Genomic DNA, 20,105 nt, shown 5'->3' with positions numbered 1-20,105 from the left:
ATCCTGCAGTACCTGCGCTTAGCAGACACTTCGTCGGTCCCAATTATAAGGCAATCAACTCTGAACGTGACATTTATTTATTTATTTATAACGGAGTGTCAATCGCTTAATTGGCGAATTTACCACCGCTTACGACGAAAATCGACAAGTTGTCCTCAGCCCTGATCCAGAGGGATCTTTGTGTTGGACCCACAGGTACAGACAAAGCCACGATTGAGCCACGGTTCAATTGTGGATTGCTCGCGGTTCAGGGATGAGCCTTGAGACTAGCCTAGGTGACTTGTTTATTCGGATCCACCATTTGCTGAAGTCAGTCCCAAAAATTACCCTTATCGGGTACACCCGGTGTGTCGAAAAAAGCTTACAATCATCTGATAATGGTTTTTTCTGCTATTAAGCGTATCTGGTTTCCGGCACCAAACGATAGGAGGGCTGTAACGTTAATTATCACACAAGAAAAGAAGGCAACCATTAATAATTCCTCGTGTAAAATCTTTTTGCTCATGGTTTTCGCAAACCATAGGAACATCGCGTTCGTTCTTTGAAGTGAAAGTGTGGGTTTCTCACCCAGCACAGCCGTACAGGCGATTGTTATCTACCTACTTGTGGTATCGAAATTTAAGTTTCATTTTCTGTGCTACTTTGATCTTATGGTTCTTTCCCGGCTGGCACCTTCCAATGTGCTCTCTCGCCTTTTTGGCGCTAACTAGGCAAGATTTTGAGCTCAAATATTACAGTTAACCTCATTTGGTTGCCGCACGCTAGAAGACCGGGTCTTCGGTGAGCCAGCAAACCAAGCCCGCCCTATGGCTGGGATTTACTCGCCCATCATGCTAATTAACTGCACTGTCCCCACATCGTTCTACATACAATTCTCCAGCGTTAAAACGAATTGCTACGTGGACACGGAAACATACGTTATGGTAAAGTTATCCGCGCATGGCAAATGCGAGGATCCTGGGTTCGAGAAACCTGTAGAAAGCGCTTGTTTCGAGGGATCATAAAACGGTCCGTCTGAAGCACACATCCCCGATGCAGTCACTTCGAACCCACGACGTAAAAACAACGCCTGGGCAGAACAGTTCTTAGTGCCCTGCTGGCCTTGGCTTCGCAGCGGATGACAGCAAGACTGCTGAGCCATAATTTGGCCTTAGATGATATCGTTTGGGGCTGACGAACAGTCCCCCAGTAGATGTACGAAGTGTGCTGTTAACCAGTATTGAAGGTGCGACAAGCGCCTTTGCACATCAACACGGTAACGATGTGATGTTTCGCCCCGCGACGAAAGAAGAGAAGAAACAAGATCATTATTATTTATAGATGTTACAGTTACCAATTCTTATAAATGATTGAATTGGAGCTTAAAACCGGTATTATTTAAAATAACTAAAAAGGGGGATGATTGGTAGCAAATCGCATTGGCGGCACCTTCCTTCGGGGAGGAGGCCGCCCAGGCGCGGTGAGGGGACAGCAATGTGATAGTAAATCGTACGCTTGCATAATTTACGAAGTGTCTTGTCAAGTGTGAACCAACTGTGGCGCTCTGCTTGGCGGGCACATCTCCGCCCTCGGGCTGACTGTGCCAGCCTGACCAAAAGCTGCCTCGTTTAGGCGACTAGGCCGGCCAGCGGCTGCGTTATTTCCAGCAAGAAACAAAAATAACTGGACAGCTCTTCGACCACCCTCCCCGTTATGCAGGCCTTTTCTGGCGAAGGATAATCTGTCGCTTTCCTTGGACAGCAACATATGGTAAATACCGCCCACGTATCGCAATGCCGCCCAAGAAGCGACAGTCGACAGACTACCACGTCGCCTGGATCGCCCCCGTATCCGACCTCGAATTGCTGCCGTCGCGCCTGATGCTCGACGAGGAGCACGACGCGCCCGACTACGATACCGCCTACGACGACAACGTTTATACATGCGGAGCCCTTGCCGGTCACAATGTCGTCATCGCAACTTGCGCGCCGGGTATGACCGGCAACGTCAACGCCGGTCGCGTGACGGGTTCAATGTTTAAGACGTTTTCTTCAATTCGCATGGCCGTTCTTGTCGGTATCGGTATCGGTGGCGGGGTACCCCGTGCCCAACCCTCGGACGACCCGACCGAAAACGTGCATCTTGGGGACGTTGTGGTCGGTTGGCCCGGCGACGGAGGGCCCGCGTGTATCTATTACGATTCGGGGAGGTGGCACACGGATGGAGAATTCGAGGTGCTTGGGACGATCAACCGGCCCGATCAAGTGCTTTTGAACGCGCTAGGCAAACTCGTATCGGACCACGAAATGGACAGAAGCACTTTCGACGTGCATCGAAAGCGGTTGCTCCAATCGAAACATAACCGAAAGTTCACTTTTCCAGGCCTTCAGCGAGATCAGCTTTTTAACGCTTCATACCAACATGCTGGTATTCCAAAAAACAAATGCGCAAGTTGCGATAGTAGCCAGCTCGTTCAGCGACCTGAAAGAACGGAAGAAGAAGCGACCGGCTTTATTTTCCACCGGGGCAGGATTGCTACGGGAAACGCGGTGGTGAAGGACGGCGAGCGGCGAGATCAGATCCGAGATCAGTGCAATGGTGCTCTTTGCATCGAGATGGAGGCGGCGGGGGTGGATGCCGGGCGGCCATGTCTGGTTATCCGCGGTATTTCGGACTATGCCGATTCGCACAAAGGCGACGTCTGGAGATCTTATGCGGCAGGGAATGCTGCGGTGTTTGCTCGGGAATTGCTCAGCAAAATCCCGCCGAGTAGCGTTCGAAATTTGGCTATCGAAGGTTAGTTTTTGCGTAGCAAATGTACTTTATTCTGAATTTGGTCCCAATTTGTTTGGAACTAATGAAAACAAACCCTGCAGTGCATTTTTCTGTCCCGTTCAGCAGGAACGAACACTTTGTAGGCCGAGAAGAAATCCTGGGCCGGCTCCTAAAACGGCTGCCCCCTACAGCACACCCAAACGCCTGCCAACGCACAGTTATCCATGGCCTCGGTGGTATCGGAAAAACGCAGGTCGCCATTGAGGCCGCCTACCGTGTGCGCGATGCATACCCCGAATGCTCCGTGTTTTGGGTCCCAGCCGTGAACATGACCATGTTCGACAATGGCTACCGAAGAGTCGGGCGAGCTTTGGAGATCCAAGGAATAGAGGACGACGACGCCGACGTTAAAACGCTCGTAAAAGCTGCACTTAGTCGAAATGACGCGAAACCGTGGCTTTTTATTATCGATAACGTCGATGATTTACAGCTCCTAACGGACGGGCGGTTAACATCCCATCTGCCCTTTAGCCGCAAAGGTTCCATCCTTTTCACGACCCGAAACCGTCAAGTAACGGCGCACCTTCAATCTCGAGAGGGTGTGTTCGACCTGGTTCAGCTAAATGATGACGAATCACGTCAGTTATTGCATCAAGGCCTTCAGACGAGCCAAATAGGCGACGAAAAATCGACAAACAAACTCCTGGAATACCTTGTCTGTTTGCCGTTGGCGATCAGACAAGCTTCGGCCTATATGCAGTTGAATATATATGTAACGATTGCTAAATATTTAGAAATTTGCAAAGCTAGCAATCGAAATATGATCGCCATGCTTAGCAGAGATTTCGGGGAACAGGACCGGTACGAAAAGACAGCCAACGCGATAGCTACAACGTGGCTTATATCTTTCGAACAGATTACGCGTGACGCACCATTGGCAGCATCCTACCTTCGGAACATCGCGTATTTTGCGGAAAAGGATATTCCGATATCGTTGCTGCCTGATGGGCGAGAAGATTGGGACAAAGTCGAAGCTGTAAGTGTTTTGAAAGGGTATGCGTTTGTACTGGATCGTGGAACAGTAGATCGATTCGACATTCATCGGCTTGTGCATGTTGCGATACGGAACTGGATCCAAACTCAGGGCGATCAAGGTGAGCAAGTGACAGAGGTAGTGTGCCAGGTTTCGGAGAGGTTTCCATGGCCAACGCATGAAAACCGAGACGTATGGACTTCTTATTTGCCGCATGCGCAAACGGTGTTGGAATTCCGGGGTTATTGTATGGAGAAGGAAACATTGGGGCTGCTGCAACATAATATTGCAGAGGTATATAATTTTCTTGGGCAGTACGAGGAGGCGGAGCAGATGCATCGGAAGACATTGGAGCTTAGGGAAAAGGTGCTGGGCCCAGAAAACCCGTCGACATTCGAGAGCATGAACAACCTGGCATTGGTGCTTAACAATCAGGGGAAATACGAGGAGGCAGAGCAAATGCACCGGACGACATTGGAACTTAGGGAAAAGGTGCTGGGCCCAGAAAACCCGTCGACATTCGAGAGCATGAACAACCTGGCATTGGTGCTTGACAATCAGGGGAAATACGAGGAGGCAGAGCAAATGCACCGGAAAACATCGGCGCTTAGTGAAAAGGTGCTGGGCCCAGAAAACCCGTCGACATTCGAAAGCATGAACAACCTGGCATCGGTGTTTAACAGGCAGGGGAAATACAAGGAGGCAGAGCAAATGCACCGGAAGACATTAGAGCTTAGGGAAAAGGTGCTGGGCCCAGAAAACCCGTCGACATTTAATAGTATGAACAACCTGGCATCGGTGCTTGACAGGCAGGGGAAATACGAGGAGGCAGAGCAGATGCACCGAAAAACATTGGCGCTTAGGGAAAAGGTGTTGGGCCCAGAAAACCCGTCGACACTTACCAGTATAAACAACCTGGTATGGGTGCTTAACAGACAGGGGAAGTATGAGGAGGCAGAGGATATCTATCGCCGGATACAAGAGTTGAATGTCAGTGGGTAACAGTTCGACTAGGTGAAATGCGCGATTAGAGCTGCAGCAATATAGAAGCTGGACCAAGGCGAGAAGGGAACAGCAAGTGCTTGGAGGAATGTAATTCTGTAAGGTCACAAGTTTTCACTTAATCGGAGATCGCGCTACGGATGCACGTGTTTGTTGTAAGTCTTCAGCTACTAATTTACCCGTCTTCATGGTACCACGTTGTGGCTTCGTCTCCACAACTTGTCTAACGCGCGCTCATACTTGAATTTTTCGCGTGTAGTTATATCGTGGATTGAAAACTCAAGCGCGCTCCCTTTTTATTCGCGGAAATAAGTGTCAAGGGCTGTAGCTCGTCCACCGCGCTCTTCAATTCGACATGTGGCTAGAGGCAAAACTATGCTAGTGTACTCACCCGTCGCCTGGTATAGTTGGTTGGATGCGTCTTACAAATTCACAGGTTGTGTCAATCATTCGCTGCAAAATTACGTTGCCGAATGGTCCATTCTGGAAGTAATAAACATCCTGACCCGTCAAAATTTTGACTATATTTCGTAGCAGTCCTACCAGATGGATGGTGGCTGTTCCCAACAACTTTCCCACCGGTGCATATAAGGCAGATTGCATTCCGCAATCGGCTCGTTTGCTACCGTTTTTGATTGGGTAGCAAGTTGGAATTTCCTAGGTAGGCAGCCAGGATATCCCACCTGACTTGATCCTTGCAAGTAAACGCGAACGCAAACGACACCGCGAGATCTGGTCGAGAATATAACGGTGTATATGTGGCTGGTGTCACTGTGACGCCGCACAGCAGACACAGCCCCAAACGGCGAACATACGGTCCGTAACGTTTCCACGTTCCATACAGCCCGTTGCCTTCACTGACAGGGCTTCCTGGTCTGACACCACTGCACTAATGGAATCTCTGCCACTTACCCTTACCCTGGATTTAGGATTAGCTCAGTGGACACGCTGTTAGCTGCTAATCATTACTTTAGTGGACGACCAATAAATATCTTCCCAAATGGCAGGTAGAACTAAGAACAGGCTAGGGCATTCCCCATATTTAGCATTTAAACAAACATCGATGACAGTCGTGTTGATTGAGATAACGCATCATTAGAGAGCCATATTTGCTTGCATTGGACAGGTGAGCGACGGCGAAAATATTATGTTGAAAATATTTCACGCTATGCCAAGAGGGAGTGTATTAGCCTAGCTACATAAGTGAATCGGCTGTGTCTAGTGGCTTGGGCGATAAATTGAGGTATCTGCGCCTGATGCTCAATTCACTCTGGCCCAGCGCTGAGCAAAAGCATTTTCCTGTTGCATTGGGCATTGCATGTTGATTATGCGGCTGAGAAACCGTCCAGCGCCTGCCGTTGTGGGATATTCTTGGCTAAGACAGAAATCGCTGGGCGGCTGCGCAAGGTTGGTACTGAAAAACCGTCGGATTTGGGGTCCATGAATGTTTCGGGTCCATGCCTCAAACCAATCCTCCGCCTTACCGTCTTAGTCACGTCCAAGCTCCACACGACCTTGACGAGATTGGGGTTGAATAAAGGTCCTGCTCGTTGCTAATAGCATCAAGTTTCTTGGCAGCAGTAAAAGACCCAATCCAACTTCCTTCTAATTATAACAGAATAACAACTTGGTGGTGTTGCTTGCTGCCTTAGTGACAACAGCAGTCTGCTCATGCCCTTCTGTCCAGGCTGATCGCCCTCTGCTAGTTTAGAAAGCACCTAACGGCCCAGAACCGGGATATTGGGAGAGCGTCCCGTCGGCTGAACTAACACCTGGAACCTGGAAGCAGGCTCATCGTAGGCATTGGATCAATTCGCATAACCCTGCGTCCTGTTAGGGGGCTACGCCTTCAGCTGATACCGGTGTCGCACCGACCCTGGCCACGCGCAACCACATGCACAAGACGTCGGCAACCTACATAGTTGGTCCGCATTTAGCAGTACGCAGGCGCACGTTATATAGCTTTCTCCCTCGTAAAACCTCAATCCTATCAATCTTGCACTTATAGTACGTCACCAAGGCAAAATACTCATACGTCCGATTAGTTGCACCAATCACCTCGCACAAGATCACAATAAATAGCTGGATATACAAAGCCGATCGCCCACTCATCCAATGTTGAATATTTACAACACCGCAGCTCCCCTAAAAAAGTCGACAAGTCTTTTCCAAAACAAAATCAGGAAACGTCGGAAAACCATATTTCGAAAACTCGAGGAGCTACGATTGTGCGGAGCTCGTATTTATATTGTAATAGAACAGAACAACAAATATTTTACATACGATTCTGAGAAAACAGAATCTTGGCCGCCATCTTCGAAAATGCTAGTAAGTTTTAAATTAAATATAATATGCTAAGCAATTCGTAAATATTAACCATCACTTACTAGGAGAAGAACTATCCCTTGCCAAAGGAATATGGACCTGTAACAGCCTCACTGTCACAGTCAGGCATGGCAAAGTAGGCGGACAATCAGGGAACAGGGTATTGCCATCTAGGTAAACTAGGATGGCGGCAGGTGCCAATTCAAACGCAGCTCAAATTATATAACGGAGGTTAAAGGCGGTGGCGCGTTGCTCGGATCGTCACGTCGTTCGTAAGGAACGCGATTAAGGTTTGACCGATGGCGTTTAGTGGATTAAACGCAGCATAATTAGATTTTATATACACGTTAATTGCATTTTATGGCAGTTTGTGCCCTCGTTTACCACATTGTACAAAACCCATGTGGAGCGCAAATATACCCAAAATAGCCGGGAATCGTACAATACGGGCCTAGTTGAGTAAAATAATATTGGAAATTCGTTTTGGTCACCTCGCGAGGTATGTTGCAAGCTCAACCATGTTTAAACAATAAAATAATAAATGGAAATTTTGGTTACCTAAACTGTCGTAACCAAATGCCCAAATGCCCAAATGCCAGCAAAATTTATCATTTTAAAGGATATTCCAAGGTAATTTCCAGCCCAGTTAAAACCAGCACCAAAACCATCAATTGCGCGCACATATTAACACTGGATAAAGTGATGAAAACTCCACGCCATACCCGTTTAGTCGGAGCTGGAGATAGTCCCGGCCAATATCAAAACTGGACATTAAATTAAACCCGACAAGATATATTACCATAATTGAAGCCTTTTTTATCGGACCGCTGATGGCACTTATGTTTTATTTGCTACCCAGCAATATAAGGAGGTATTTGGTAAACCATGGCCCGGACATTATAAAAGACTGCACTGCTCTCAGTAGCGAAAGGAGGGTATTTCGCCTGTGTGCTGACGGCTACTTGGCTTGCGACCACATCTTCAACCCTGCTGGCTGACGAAGCTTATCCAAAAGTAGAAGTGCACTTTTGGGTTGTCCCTGGGGTTAGCCGCGCCCAGTACGTCGTAACCTAACTATGGTTGCTTTGATCTGCCTGCTGTGGGTACAGTTTGTCAGGAGAAAATCATCCCCAACAGTCTCAAATTAAACATTAAGGGACATCTGGTGTCCTGTTGCCGTCGTTTGGCAACGAAAGTTTCATTCCTCGTCCATAACGGTCTTAAAAAGTCTTAGTACCCCCGGTTTCAGGGTGAACCGGTGTTGGGCCATGAGTCTTTTGACCATGATCCTGGCTATTCTGGCGCGTGGACTGAGAGTGCGCAAGGTCCAATTTCGTAAGTGCGTCAACGGTCATTTGATAGCTTTCATCGCTGATCTGCCCACCAACATGACGGGCACGTCCGCTAAGATGGAATCCTCTCGCGGTCACTAAATCTCCGACAGTGGACACAGAGAAAGCGTAGCTGTCGTCGGCCATGGTGATGTCCGCAAAAACATTGCGTCTCTCCTCTCGCACAGTCTCGTCGGCATCAGAGACGACATGAATACACTGGCGAATGGCGGTCTTTGTTTCCTCCAAAGATTCGATTTGTGCGGTGGCATCCCCATGTAATCCGCTCACACGTAGAGCCTCCATTTGCTGTTTGATGCTTGACTCATGCTTTTGCAGAATAAGCAAAAGAGACTGGAGGCTAGCCCCTACAGGGCCGAGGCCCGATTTGATGTGCTTGTGTGCTGATGGGCGGCTTGAGAACTGTGGATTCTCCGCAGATAGCGACATAAACTGCTCGATCTGAGCGGACAGCTGGGCACATAGTTTGAGACCCTGCTCTGTGCTCTCCTTCTCCTCCGAAAGAGCCTCCCATTCAGCTTCATCGTCCTGGGGGATGCTGTCTTGTAAGTCGCCAACTTTCTCTTCAAGAGATTCGAGATGCTCCTTCAAATCAAGGGTCGTGTCAAGGATCAAGTCTTTGTAATCCTCCAGAACTTGCGGTGTTATTGCGGCGAAGCGACTGTAAGATACACGTGGGTTAGCAACGCTTGCCAATGAAAGACTTCATTGGTACTACTAACATGTTTGCATTTGCTAAAGCTATGTTAATGGTCGATTTATACCCTGATAACATGTTTCGAAAATCATTAATATCTCCTTGGAGATACCGCTGAGTGATCCAATCGCGGAGGCTCGCTCGTGAGCTCGTGGAATGCCTAGTACATTTGGCAATAAGCTCGCCATATTCTTGGCATGTCTTGCCGCAGCGTTGTAGAGGAAGCGCGAGAGATCCAAAATCAATGTTAGGGTGGCCCTCGATCGTTTCTAGAAGCGTTTCCAACACGCTAGTTAGATCGGCAAGTTCGTCTTTGAGAGCTCGCGCGTCCTTCTCTTGGCTCCGAAGGCTGCGGATGGTCCGATGGAGAGTTACGCTAGACTGCAAGGCGAAGGTCACCAGGGCCACAACACCAGAAGCTGTGCTAAGCGGATCTGTCATAGTGAATCCGGGCAATTATAGAATTGGGGTACACAATAATTGAAATACGAATCGGCTGGCTATCTCGTCAACCGCGAAATTCAGTATCGGGACCGAGGATTCGAAATCACCGCGTCAATGCCCATCCACTGCCCATCATCCTTGTATTGATCAACCCCGCTTCCGCTGTTGTCGTTAAGACGGGGTAATATGCCTGAATATTAAGGCATATAGAAATGATTTTGGTGGGGCATCTTTGGCTATCAACATGAAGGTCAAGCAGCGTTAGCCAACCACAGCAAAAGGATGAGATTTCACGTATCCCTCGCACAATTGACACTATGCCCGGTCATGTTCGAGAACTTCGTGGAGCTTTTGGGTGAAAAATATGGTTTTGGCGCGATAGTCAACACACAACCTAGAGCTACCGTTATAAACTGGGCGTACTTCGTCCGGCGCTACTTTGAGCGGCCTGTTCGAGCAGCCTCGAAGCGATCATAGTCGGCCTTTATTTCCACTCCACTAATCGCCTGCCAGCCAGTCCAAAACTATGCCATTTCTCCGTACGGTCGGGAAAACCATCGGTATGGTGAGAGACTAGTTCTTTGACTTCATACGGATCAGGGCGGAAGGACGCGTTTGCGGAAGCCAATAACTCGACTTCCTCCAAATATAGCACCAGCGCCTGCGTTATGCTGGTAAAAATTGTTCATGTACTTGCTTACCCAGACTATACCATTGTGTAACAGAAGATAAACTATTGGGTAGTATTAAAAGTCAAATCGTACATCGCGATGAAAGCGCCTGTCAAACTTGTGATGGTTGGCTCGAGAAGAAAAAAGGAGAGGAGGGGTAAGACAGGCGCTTGGCGTTATTATACTTGTGTAGCCCGGGGTGTTACCGGCCGGTAGAATAGAACCCTCGACCAACGAAATCCCTTGCCACAGTCACACTGTACGTAGTAGTGCTACATCCTTTAGGTTCTGCAACGCAAGTTCCATCCTGCCAGAGAAGAGGGGCAGCTGAATGGCATCCGGTTTTCAGCGGCAAGGGCAGGGTACGCTTGACATAGCCATAGGGTTTCCACCGCAATTTCGCAGAACAGTGATCACCATAGTGGTACGCGTAATCGAGGCTTGAGAGCAAATTACTCTGAGCTATGGCAAGCCGGCGACTCGCCCCCCTACCGAATGCCCGTGGCATTTCTCTACCTTGATTACTGTAGTAACGAAATCCATCCAGGCGTAAGGCTTTTTGGTCGTGTTGGTGAGGATATGGCGCTGGCAGATGCGGCCGTTTAAATCTTAAGCGGAGCAGAATGGAGAGGCAGAGAAACTGGTGTAATCGAGAGTTAGCAGCGAACCCATAATTGACCCATTCGTCTTGTGGTGGATTATTTGTAAATGCACCTGCGTCACCCGGCGAGTTCTGCGCTACTTTACCTATCATAAATGGCCTGCTGTCTCGCTATGAAGGTCCGGTTATAGGCTAACACTTGTGACCAAAGGCGTGGGAACGGCGAAAGTCACATTTTAGCACGAAATTCGAGTGCATACAGACATTCAGTCGATCCAGGGAAAAGCGTGACTGTGTGCCTCGTCTTGAAATTTATGGTCCGTCCGCACCATGGCGACAGCGATGTTTATGAGCATTTCTTCAGCGAAGCTCGTCCCAGTGATGTTGTAAACGATTCAACACCTCATTAGCCATTCAATACCCCAAGCATGCCTTGCTGTCACCCTGCTCCCACGTATCCTTACGAAAGAACAAGATAAAAAAGAATTCGAGTCAGCACAGTCTCAATTAATAGGTTGTGTTTATATAGACTGACTGTTCGAACAACATTTATAAGGATCGTGCTGTCTACCAGAAAAGGGAAAAAAAGAGTTGCCAAAATCCATGATCACGAACAACAGCCATTTTAAGATGCGTTAATCACACCGGGTATGCACCACCGCCTTCGGCAGCCCGTTTTCTAACCTCATTAGGGGATGGTCTGGCAGACTTCAAATGCGCATCTGGGGATTGTCTGTCCTTGTTCGATAGGTATGGAGTATGGTTGTCGCCGTCTTGGCTCGTACAACTTGCTGGCAAGGCAGTGCTGCGAACTTGTGCACGGCCAGGATAGTTGGATGCGGTGCCAAAACGACTGCTATACCGATCTGCTGTCAGTTTTTGCAGCGTATCATCCGTCATTGAGCCGACTAGTTGTGCAGAACCGCTTTTAGCCAATACCTTGCCAACGTCAAAAAGATCGGCAAGAGTTGTAACAACCACTTGATCGGTGTCATCGTCAGCAACTACTTCTCCAACGATGTGTATCTTCTGACGAGAGAATTGCTTGGATGCCTGTTTGCAGACTTCCAAACACTGCTTGGAGGCGTGGATATCCTCCTGCACTCGTAGCCTTTGTTCGTCACGCTCGGGGCCCTCATTCGACATTGTTGAACTGAGAAGGTTTTGAAGGTGGTGTATCGTTGCTACGATTTTCTCTCGGCTCTGATCTAGCTTTTGAATGAGAGAGATGTGACCAACCAATGTCTTCGCATTTGCGAAGACGCCAGCTCCTACCTCGGATCCCTCCAAGACCGTCAATCCTCGTTGCTCAAAGGCGCGACTTTGATACAGCAAGTTTCGCGCGGGACCGATTCGACGCGTTTGTCAATTTGACAGACGTAAGAGCCGACGGCATCGCCGTTTTTGGATTGCTATCGAGCCACATTTGGTCGCTCTTCTGAAACTACCAAAGTCGGGCATGCGTGTTGATGTGCCCAGAGCCAACCGACGTTCCTCCGAGGATGCCGTCGGGCTAGAAATCACACTAGGTAACGAACTAAGAAACAGTAGACAAGATGGGGGTTTCAGTCCCTTTACAAGCAGTGCACGGCGTTATGTTTCGTTCTGAACCAGCCAAGCCGTGAGCAGAACTTGGCACTCAAGAACCACAACGCCGCCACGATCTCTTTGTTCTATCAACGTTGAGTGTTAGCCTGAAGATGGACGCTCCTAGGTGAGAGAAAAAAGTGATAGAACTAAAACAGTGGAGAGGAGTCGGGACTCTGCTAACACGCGTGGCGCGTGAGCCTAGAGCCTCTGATAAACGCATTGCAGGGCACAACCCAGAACTGGTTTTCTTTTGAGCATTTCACCCGCCCACTCTCGCGTTGTGTTTATGTAGATCTGTCCAACTGACGATACATACGGGCGTTCGTCGGTTTTGTTGGGGAGAGCCAGCCGAGTGAATGTGCCAGGGGCTGCTTGTGTTCTAGACATAAATTTAGATACAGCGTACGCAGGCACTAATTAATCCTCCAAATCTTGTTTTACTCAGCTTGTTTTTTTCTCTCCCTTTGCTTCGTACCCTTCCAGTCTGTCCATGGCCCTTGCCCTCCTTCGCTGTGATCAATGTTGACCCTCCGGCCCCCTTTCCTGGCACCACATTTACCTACATCGACTAGAATAGAACCAGATCGATCAGGTCAGGCCTACTAAATCCAGGCCCTCTTGCTCAGGTCCCGTTTGTGGTCCCTGTTGGCCCGTGTAGGTCACCGATGTAGCCATAGATCGCGAAACAAAATGTGACAGAAGAATCTAGGCACTTGCTCCAGATTCCTAGTCAAGCTGATAAAATAATGTTGACTCTGGTTATCGACTAACTTGCATGCGATTTCACTGGTCGGTTATGGAAGCTGCATTTGTATCTGGATACTGAGTAACAAGCCCTGCCTGACTATTTTCTATGGGCTTCACGCTGTATGCCAGACTTCGACCGTATTTCCGTGTCTCCCTACAACCACGTTGCTAGACTGTGGCTCGGCTTCTTCTTCTCCCTGGGGCTGGGGTTTTTGTTCAAGCTCGTTTTTAGGATAGCGACGTCCGGCCAGTTCATACTCAAATCGAAGCGAGTTTTCATTTTAAGACTTGCGTGCGGTGTATTCGGCATTGCACAGATGCTGGCGCCCACATGACAACATTTTCGTTCAGTCGAATGGCCACTGTAACTCCACGATGGGCACATACGGCCACTCGTCATTTTCCAGCGAAGGGGACAGATGCTGTGTTTGATCCTGAAGACCTAGTGGCAGTGGCTGTTGTATAATGTCCGAAATGGGGCTTCTTTCGAAACGCCGCAACTCTGTGCTTGTCTCCGTCCCTGGCGATGCATTCGTCTTGTCCAGATTGGAGCAGCCATTATCGCCCATGAGCCCATGTAGCTTCCGTGAGGCGTCCGTCGTTGCTGCCGCAAACATCGGCCTCGCGCAGGACTCCACAGGTAGCCTCTGAGGTACCCGCAGCGCTGGTTTGTATCTGAGCGTTCCCCGCCGGGATATCGCTCTCTGTTTGTAGCGAGACGCGGCGTCTCTTTTTTCGCGGCTGTCGTAGTGAAGCTTCACCTGTTGCAATAATCTCATCCTCACAGGATTGTTCTGAGGCAGCGCGACCTCTTTTTGTGTGTTTAGTGGTGGTATGGGGTGAGTTCGCCGTCTTTGCGGTAGTGGAGTTGGAGGCGGTGCATATGTTGCGTTTACCAGTCCTCGAGTCGGACTGTTCTCTGCGGGGCGAGGGAGTCGTCGCGGGGGTGTATGGGGACTGATCGAATGAGGTTTCGGGATCGGATGATGGTGTGCTCGGCGGCTGTGATAATGGCGGCGGATCATTGGCGACATCTCGGGTGGGAACTGATGGACTAGGGACAGTAGCGCCGGCCGGTATCGAAACGTCCAATTCGGGGCCAGCAGCTTTGTCTTGTGGCCCGGCCGCGGCGGTGCTGCCCTCGCCAGCGCGCTTTTGGTCTTGGAGTTCTTGGTCCTGTTTTGCAGCGCGTCGCCGGGCGCCCTCCTCCCGACCCCGCTGCATTCTGGCCCTTTTCTTGCGGTAATACTCGTCGCGCTCCTTGCGTGCTTCTCGCACAAACCCGTCGAAAAACCTAACCATACTGTCGAACGACATTGTCTGGATCATGTTGAAAAAAGACTTGGAATGGAGTTCGGGCGTATCGTTGGTCGACATGGGCTCGCATGGGGTAATGACATCACTGATGCCCGAGTTATTGCACTGTTTGCACGTCCATATCCGATCCGAAGGAAGGCCCTTCTCGTCGAATGCCATCAAGTCCGTCACGTTGTCCCAGATTTCTTCCAGCTCAAGCACTCGCTTGGCTTTCTGCGCTGCGAGCCTGGCGTAGAAATCATCTACATTGTTCGATTCGTTCGCGCACAAGCGCACATCGAGTAGAAAGGCGTAGGGGTCTTGGATAGGGCAGTTTCGCGTGTTGAACCTTTCGTGCAAAGTCGTGAACAATGCGTCGGGCTTCAGTTGAAACCTGTGAGATGGCCAGCTCCATTTGGCATCGTAAGAATCGGTGTAGTAGTTTTTCTCTGGCAGAGTACCGTTCATGGTGGAGAATGGGGATGATGGATGAGTCCAGAGACAAGTCTAGCGCATGGTGGTAAAGTGGCGATGCGAGATGGATGCAGGGAGCTTGGGAGATGGTGGCTGGGTTGTTTGGTGGTGGTTGTGATCCACATAAAATTGGAGGCACACGCGCAGTTGAGCAAGTTCATTTCATGGCAAATATCACGTGATTGTCCTCGAGTGTTGGCGTTGCCGAATTTGGTGGGTGTGAGTCGTGACCAACCACATGCCGTTCCAAGCCAAGGAAGCCTTCTGTCCAATCGTTCAGTCTGTGATGATGAACCTTCTGAACATTGCTGCATTTGATGGGCGATTCTGCCTGGCGGCTTTTGTAGGTCGGGTCCTACCCAGGAGGCCGCCATCAAATGGGGCAATCAACTCGAGGTTCCTATTCCTGTCACTGTTCCTCTTCCTTCCCCCCCCCCCCCCCCCCCTCACCTCGTAGCTCTCATTTTCCCTTCACTCTTTGTTCATGTTTTGTACCTCTCCATCCAGCTCTTGCTCCATATGTATATCGCATCTCTTGAGTTATTTTTAAAGCCATTTCTTATCTCTTTTTACGTCTTTAGCTCATCGAACCTTTCAACCTTCAGTCTAGGTCTAGTTCTTCACTGTCCCTCGGCAACTTCTCCTGCATCTTGAAACTTGTTCGACCTGCTCAAGTCGTTTTCCAATACCGCGATATGATGGATGTCAATATTAATGATGGAGCAAATGCTTCCGGCAGCACCACCGAGCCGATCCCATCAACCGAATTTGCGCGGATGTTGGAGGAGCATGGAGTCTGTCTCGCCTCACCTGAAGCACCCTCTGGCACCACCAACCCGTTCAGCTCAAGCGAGCTCATCCGACGCCAAAATGAGCAAAATGAAGATGATGCTACTGCGGCTTCACAAAGGGAGGCTGATGAGGTTGAGGCGGCCGAGGCGCCACCGAATGTCCGCATTATTTTGGGCGCCTCGCCGAGCCAACCTGTGACAGTTCAGCTTCATCCACTGGGCGACATTAAAGCCGGCGCTGAAGCCACGTCTCGGTACCGCCGGGCCGTGCTCGACGTTGCTGCAAACGCCAGTGGCACCGCGCTGCCCGGTGCATTGGCCTATCAAAAATTGTTCGTCACGCAGTCCAAGGAGAACATTGGGTTTACGATCCAAGCCACGGCCTATGTGCCCCCAACCCAGGCTCGCCAGCGCATTCCACCGAAGGATGTAGCGCAGCTGCTTCACTGCACACTTGTTTTTGACCCCGCTGCCGATCGCATAGTCCTGAGGAACCTGGATGACAAGTCGGTCACACTCAAGACGCTTGCTAGAGAAAAGATGCCAGCAGAGTTAGGGCTGGAAGGGAAGGGTCTTTCTACTCCTCGGTCTGTACAGTCCGTCGAAATCGAACCAGATGACTTTGAGCTTTTAGAGGCTGGACCTTGGGCGATTCATGCAGCTTCTGGGCAAGAAGTCCTGGAATTTTCCATCCTGGCTCGCAGCGGCATCTCAATCATACCGAACCCAACTGTGCCGAGCAACGCGAAGACAACGTTGCAAGGGACTAAGAGACAGCTCGCCTCCTCACAGGCTGGGGACCCAGGCCCATCCAAGAAAGGCAAGCTCAGGGAGCCTGACAAAGAGGATAAGGCAACCATTGTTTTTCAGCCAGTACCCGTCCAAGCTGTACGTCAACTCGATCATCCCTCGGCATCAGCGAGAGCACCGGCTTCAGTTCCAGCTGCGAGTGCTGCGGGACGGGGACTGCTGCCTTTTCGCGGCCATCCAATGCAGTACCTCCACGCAGGAGACAAAGCTAGAATTATCGGCCCCAGTGGTGAGGATTACACGGTCACTTACGACAAGCAGCTCGCGATGAGAGAGAACTGTCACGTCTTCACCGCCCAGCACTCTTCTTCTCCAGAAGACAATGGAGCAGCAGTCGTCAAGGTTATCCGCTTGCCCTCTGGCCCAGTTAAACAGGGCGAATCGGGCAAGGAAGCTCAAAAGATCTATAGTTTGGGTAAAGTATGGGTGCAGGAGGTTAGAAACCATTTAAGGCTGTCGGAACACGTACGTTATGTCCCTTTCCTTGTGTATATATGTATACAAAAATATTCAGCTCCTAACTCTCCCGCTCCATCGCGGTCCGTCCGGCTGCAGCCATCGATAGTGCGTCTGTTCGACGCCGACTCCAGATTGTTTGCACTTTACATGGAGCATGTGAAGGCACTGAGTCTGCTTCACTACAGGAAGCCGACGGTGGCAGGCCCGTACTGCACCCTGTCTTCGGCCAACGTAGCCCAGGTCTTGTGTGATACGTCCTCTGCGCTCTCCTATATCCACAGCCACAGGATCGTGCACAACGACATCAAGCCAGATAACATTCTTTACTCTCCGGACCGCGGCGCTGTTGTCATCGACTTTGGCCTCTCGAGGGAGATCCCAGACAGCACTTCCCATACCTATCACACGGGAGGGACTCCTTGGTATCTACCACGTGAGTTCTTGGGCCGAACCCCCAGTCGCGGCGCACCAGGGGACGTTTTTGCACTTGGGGTAGTGATGCTTTTCCTCACTGGCAAAATCCCTCTGCCGGAACTATGCAAGGCCCATCCAGTATGGTTTATCAACGAGGCGCTGCATCTTGGATCAGGCGCCAGGCTGGCCATGCAAAAGTGGCTTTCTTTTGTTGAAGATACTTCGGCGACACTGGATTCCACAGACTTATTGGAGGATATAGTCACCCAAATGGTGCAGGCGGTTCCCGCGAACCGGATAACGACGGATGAGTTGGCTGTGAAGGTTGCGGGTTTACAGCCACAATGAAATTGGGCAATGCAAGTAGGTATATTCTCTAGTAGATCTATAAGCCCATAGGGTAATGTCTAGTTTATGAAACATGTTCTGACGCTTGATCCGGTCGAACCTGGTTTAGAGGGACACTTGAATGGGCTCGTATTTTGGACCAAATTTTCACTGTATACCACTCTTATTATAGACTAAAGTGTAGAAGAGAACTGTAAACGATCTATTTATCTATTTCTTGGCTTCTGCCCAGTGTGCTAGATTGATTGATTTTGCATTCTGCAAGTCGTTTGTGGATTGTTGTTATCCCGGCTCTTTTGAGATCCTCATCGGCCAATGCATTATTTACTCTTGTCCGAAGTGCCTCGGAGCGTGGAACCTAAATAATCCTGCTTTTTGGAGCTCAAATAGTGATTGTCATGGAGACATAGACACAATCACAGGACCATAGGGATACTTCAGCCACTCCAGCAGTAATGATTAATCACATCAAAGAACTGAACAGTTGTCATAGAAGTACACCTCTTGGAGAACGGGGTTCCATGGCTCTGGCCTAAGTTTTCTATGTAATCACAAAAGTCAGAGAAACTTGTATCTCGCACCCGACACCATATCTCAACAGAAGCGACGTGTACAAGTTTCCTTTGCTTAAGAGGTGGTAACCTGGTAAGCTTCCTCCTCCTTTATGATTCTTTCAACATCCTCTTTCCTCCGGATCGACCAAAAGTCCCGGTAAGCGGGGACAAAGGACGCCGGCTTTTCCTCGAGCAGGTCTTCTTCTATGGCCGCAAGGCAGAACCGAAGGAACTTGTACCCGCGCCCAGTTTTAACCGCCTCCGTCTCGGCGAAGTCGTCCCCCGTTACCGTCAGGACGAGGTAAGGGGGGCGGATGCATTTGATCCACAGGTCGCGCATCAGCCTCCTCAGGTCGACGGATACGGCGAGCGGGTGGTTCTTGATCTTTACTTCGACCCAGAGGAACATTCCGCCCATGGGCCAGCGGAAATCAAACATTGCCACCTTGTTGTCCTCGCCGCCGCCGTTCGTGGTCGACGCTGTAGCAACGTGCTTACCCCTTTCGAGCACCGTTGCCATCTTGACCATGCGACGTCGGTACGCCGACCGTGGACCCTGGAGCCAGCCAACCCAGCTTTGAAAGCCCCAGGAGGTCCTGCTGCTACTACCGTTGGCGTCGTCCCCGTCGGGCTCGGATAGCAGCCGCGCAATCACAACTTGCACGAAACCCAACGGCTGCTGCGTTGTGTCGTCAACAATAGAGAAGAGATGCTGGCACACGGTCGGGCTGGCCATTATCCATCCGAGCCTGCAGCCTGGAGCAATGGACTTGGAGAACGAGTCCAGCCTTATGACGCGGCCCTCAGTATCGAGACGGAGAAAGCTGGGCACGAGCTCGTTGAAGAGTCCGTAGGGGAACGACGCGCCGTCGAACGTCTCCCCTCCCGCTGAAGGAGGGTAGTAGAGGCTAAAGTATGGGTTATCCTCGATCAGGACTATGTCGAATTGCGAACATAGCTTGTAGATCTCCCTACGCCTCGATAAAGACAGCACGCCCGAGGTACGATTTTGGCCAGTACTTATCTCACGTCTGCGATTACCCAGGGCGGTTCCGGTACTGCATAGTACTGAAGCTTTGCGATAAGCTGGATATCAAGGTTTTCCACCTTTGAAAGGGTCGCAACCGCCAATACAGTACCTTCTGATGAAAATAAAACAGGTATTCGGTCAAAACCTGCATGTTTGACACGAGCCAACCGTGCAACACAGAGAAAAATGCCGTTTCAACCAGCTATAAGATATTCAATACATGATGAAACCGAATACTTGAATCACTTATGCCCCTTGCGATCCTCCTTATTAGACACCATTCCAGCGTTTTAAAACTTTCCGCGCCCCGAGACATTCCTTGGCTAGAAGAGGTCTTGAGGTTGTTGCGACTGCCCTGTCCGATTTGGCTCTCACTGGCAGAGCGACTACATTTCGTCGCTGCCCACAGGCACAGCCTACTCTGCATTGTATAACAAGTGAGGTAACCAATTGCCCTTGGACTTTTGGGGGAGCGGCGGTCAGGCTGAAGAAGCCAACAACACTTGGCGATGCACCTCCACCCACTGATGTGTCATTGATGCGCCGAAGGTACCTTGGGCGGCTCATTGAAGAGTGGAGAAATCTTTAAAACATTTCACAGAGCAAGAAATCTAACTGGCAATCTTGGTGGTCTCAAGTTAAAAATCCCCGTTATCGATACAGGAAGCTCGTATGACCGATTCCTAAATACGATTATCAGCTCGTTAATTGGA

General features: G+C 50.0%; 8 protein-coding genes across 9 annotated transcripts; 4 read left to right on the top strand and 4 right to left on the bottom strand.

The window, feature by feature from the left end:
- Positions 1-1,772: 1,772 nt before the first annotated feature.
- On the top strand, positions 1,773-4,987 carry MGG_02065 (the record flags this gene model as incomplete). Of its 2 annotated transcripts, XM_003708779.1 has the most annotated exons (5): positions 1,773-2,775; positions 2,856-3,473; positions 3,561-3,790; positions 3,899-4,237; positions 4,490-4,789. In XM_003708779.1, 5 exons carry the CDS (start codon positions 1,773-1,775, stop codon positions 4,787-4,789), a joined length of 2,490 nt encoding a protein of 829 aa, XP_003708827.1. The 2 variants fall into 2 exon arrangements, with proteins under 2 accessions (XP_003708827.1, XP_003708828.1); XM_003708780.1 differs by having other exon boundaries at positions 2,856-4,987.
- Positions 4,988-6,883: 1,896 nt separating this feature from the next.
- Positions 6,884-7,488, top strand: MGG_16025 (uncharacterized protein). The gene is made up of 2 exons (XM_003708778.1): positions 6,884-7,117; positions 7,180-7,488. Exons 1-2 carry the CDS (start codon positions 6,905-6,907, stop codon positions 7,252-7,254), a joined length of 288 nt encoding a protein of 95 aa, XP_003708826.1. The 5' UTR covers positions 6,884-6,904; the 3' UTR covers positions 7,255-7,488.
- An 81-nt stretch (positions 7,489-7,569) lies between these two features.
- MGG_02064 (uncharacterized protein) lies at positions 7,570-9,724 on the bottom strand. The gene is made up of 2 exons (XM_003708777.1): positions 9,189-9,724; positions 7,570-9,127 (listed from the first exon to the last, which is right to left on the bottom strand). Exons 1-2 carry the CDS (start codon positions 9,602-9,604, stop codon positions 8,335-8,337), a joined length of 1,209 nt encoding a protein of 402 aa, XP_003708825.1. The 5' UTR covers positions 9,605-9,724; the 3' UTR covers positions 7,570-8,334.
- Positions 9,725-9,934: 210 nt separating this feature from the next.
- Positions 9,935-10,650, top strand: MGG_16024 (uncharacterized protein; the record flags this gene model as incomplete). The annotated part of the gene is made up of 3 exons (XM_003708776.1): positions 9,935-10,057; positions 10,333-10,435; positions 10,628-10,650. The coding sequence occupies 3 exons, from the start codon at positions 9,935-9,937 to the stop codon at positions 10,648-10,650; spliced, it is 249 nt and encodes an 82-aa protein (XP_003708824.1).
- Positions 10,651-11,235: 585 nt separating this feature from the next.
- On the bottom strand, positions 11,236-12,025 carry MGG_02063 (uncharacterized protein; the record flags this gene model as incomplete). The annotated part of the gene is made up of 1 exon (XM_003708775.1): positions 11,236-12,025. The coding sequence occupies one exon, from the start codon at positions 12,023-12,025 to the stop codon at positions 11,519-11,521; it is 507 nt and encodes a 168-aa protein (XP_003708823.1). The 3' UTR covers positions 11,236-11,518.
- Positions 12,026-13,774: 1,749 nt separating this feature from the next.
- On the bottom strand, positions 13,775-14,980 carry MGG_02062 (uncharacterized protein; the record flags this gene model as incomplete). The annotated part of the gene is made up of 1 exon (XM_003708774.1): positions 13,775-14,980. The coding sequence occupies one exon, from the start codon at positions 14,978-14,980 to the stop codon at positions 13,775-13,777; it is 1,206 nt and encodes a 401-aa protein (XP_003708822.1).
- A 452-nt stretch (positions 14,981-15,432) lies between these two features.
- On the top strand, positions 15,433-18,029 carry MGG_02061 (CAMK protein kinase). The gene is made up of 2 exons (XM_003708773.1): positions 15,433-17,052; positions 17,143-18,029. The coding sequence occupies exons 1-2, from the start codon at positions 15,682-15,684 to the stop codon at positions 17,806-17,808; spliced, it is 2,037 nt and encodes a 678-aa protein (XP_003708821.1). The 5' UTR covers positions 15,433-15,681; the 3' UTR covers positions 17,809-18,029.
- A 211-nt stretch (positions 18,030-18,240) lies between these two features.
- Positions 18,241-19,819, bottom strand: MGG_02060 (aromatic amino acid aminotransferase; the record flags this gene model as incomplete). Its single annotated transcript, XM_003708772.1, has 2 exons — positions 18,241-19,448; positions 19,690-19,819. The coding sequence occupies 2 exons, from the start codon at positions 19,817-19,819 to the stop codon at positions 18,436-18,438; spliced, it is 1,143 nt and encodes a 380-aa protein (XP_003708820.1). The 3' UTR covers positions 18,241-18,435.
- Between the last annotated feature and the right edge of the window lie 286 nt (positions 19,820-20,105).

The sequence above is a fragment of the Pyricularia oryzae genome, chromosome 1 (assembly GCF_000002495.2).
Source record: "Pyricularia oryzae 70-15 chromosome 1, whole genome shotgun sequence".
NCBI classification, from domain to species: Eukaryota; Fungi; Ascomycota; class Sordariomycetes; order Magnaporthales; family Pyriculariaceae; genus Pyricularia; species Pyricularia oryzae.
This window is presented reverse-complemented; position numbering and strand designations above follow the sequence as displayed.

Bases quoted from the DNA above. Each gene is read 5' to 3' on its own strand.
- MGG_02064 (XM_003708777.1), bottom strand. From the start codon at position 9,604: ATGACAGATCCGCTTAGCACAGCTTCTGGTGTTGTGGCCCTGGTGACC. The intron at 9,128-9,188 runs GTTAGTAGTACC...TGTATCTTACAG, and splicing joins GCTTTAGCAAATGCAAACAT to TCGCTTCGCCGCAATAACAC.
- MGG_02061 (XM_003708773.1), top strand. From the start codon at position 15,682: ATGATGGATGTCAATATTAATGATGGAGCAAATGCTTCCGGCAGCACC. The intron at 17,053-17,142 runs GTACGTTATGTC...GTCCGGCTGCAG, and splicing joins ATTTAAGGCTGTCGGAACAC to CCATCGATAGTGCGTCTGTT.
- MGG_16025 (XM_003708778.1), top strand. From the start codon at position 6,905: ATGTTGAATATTTACAACACCGCAGCTCCCCTAAAAAAGTCGACAAGT. The intron at 7,118-7,179 runs GTAAGTTTTAAA...ATCACTTACTAG, and splicing joins CGCCATCTTCGAAAATGCTA to GAGAAGAACTATCCCTTGCC.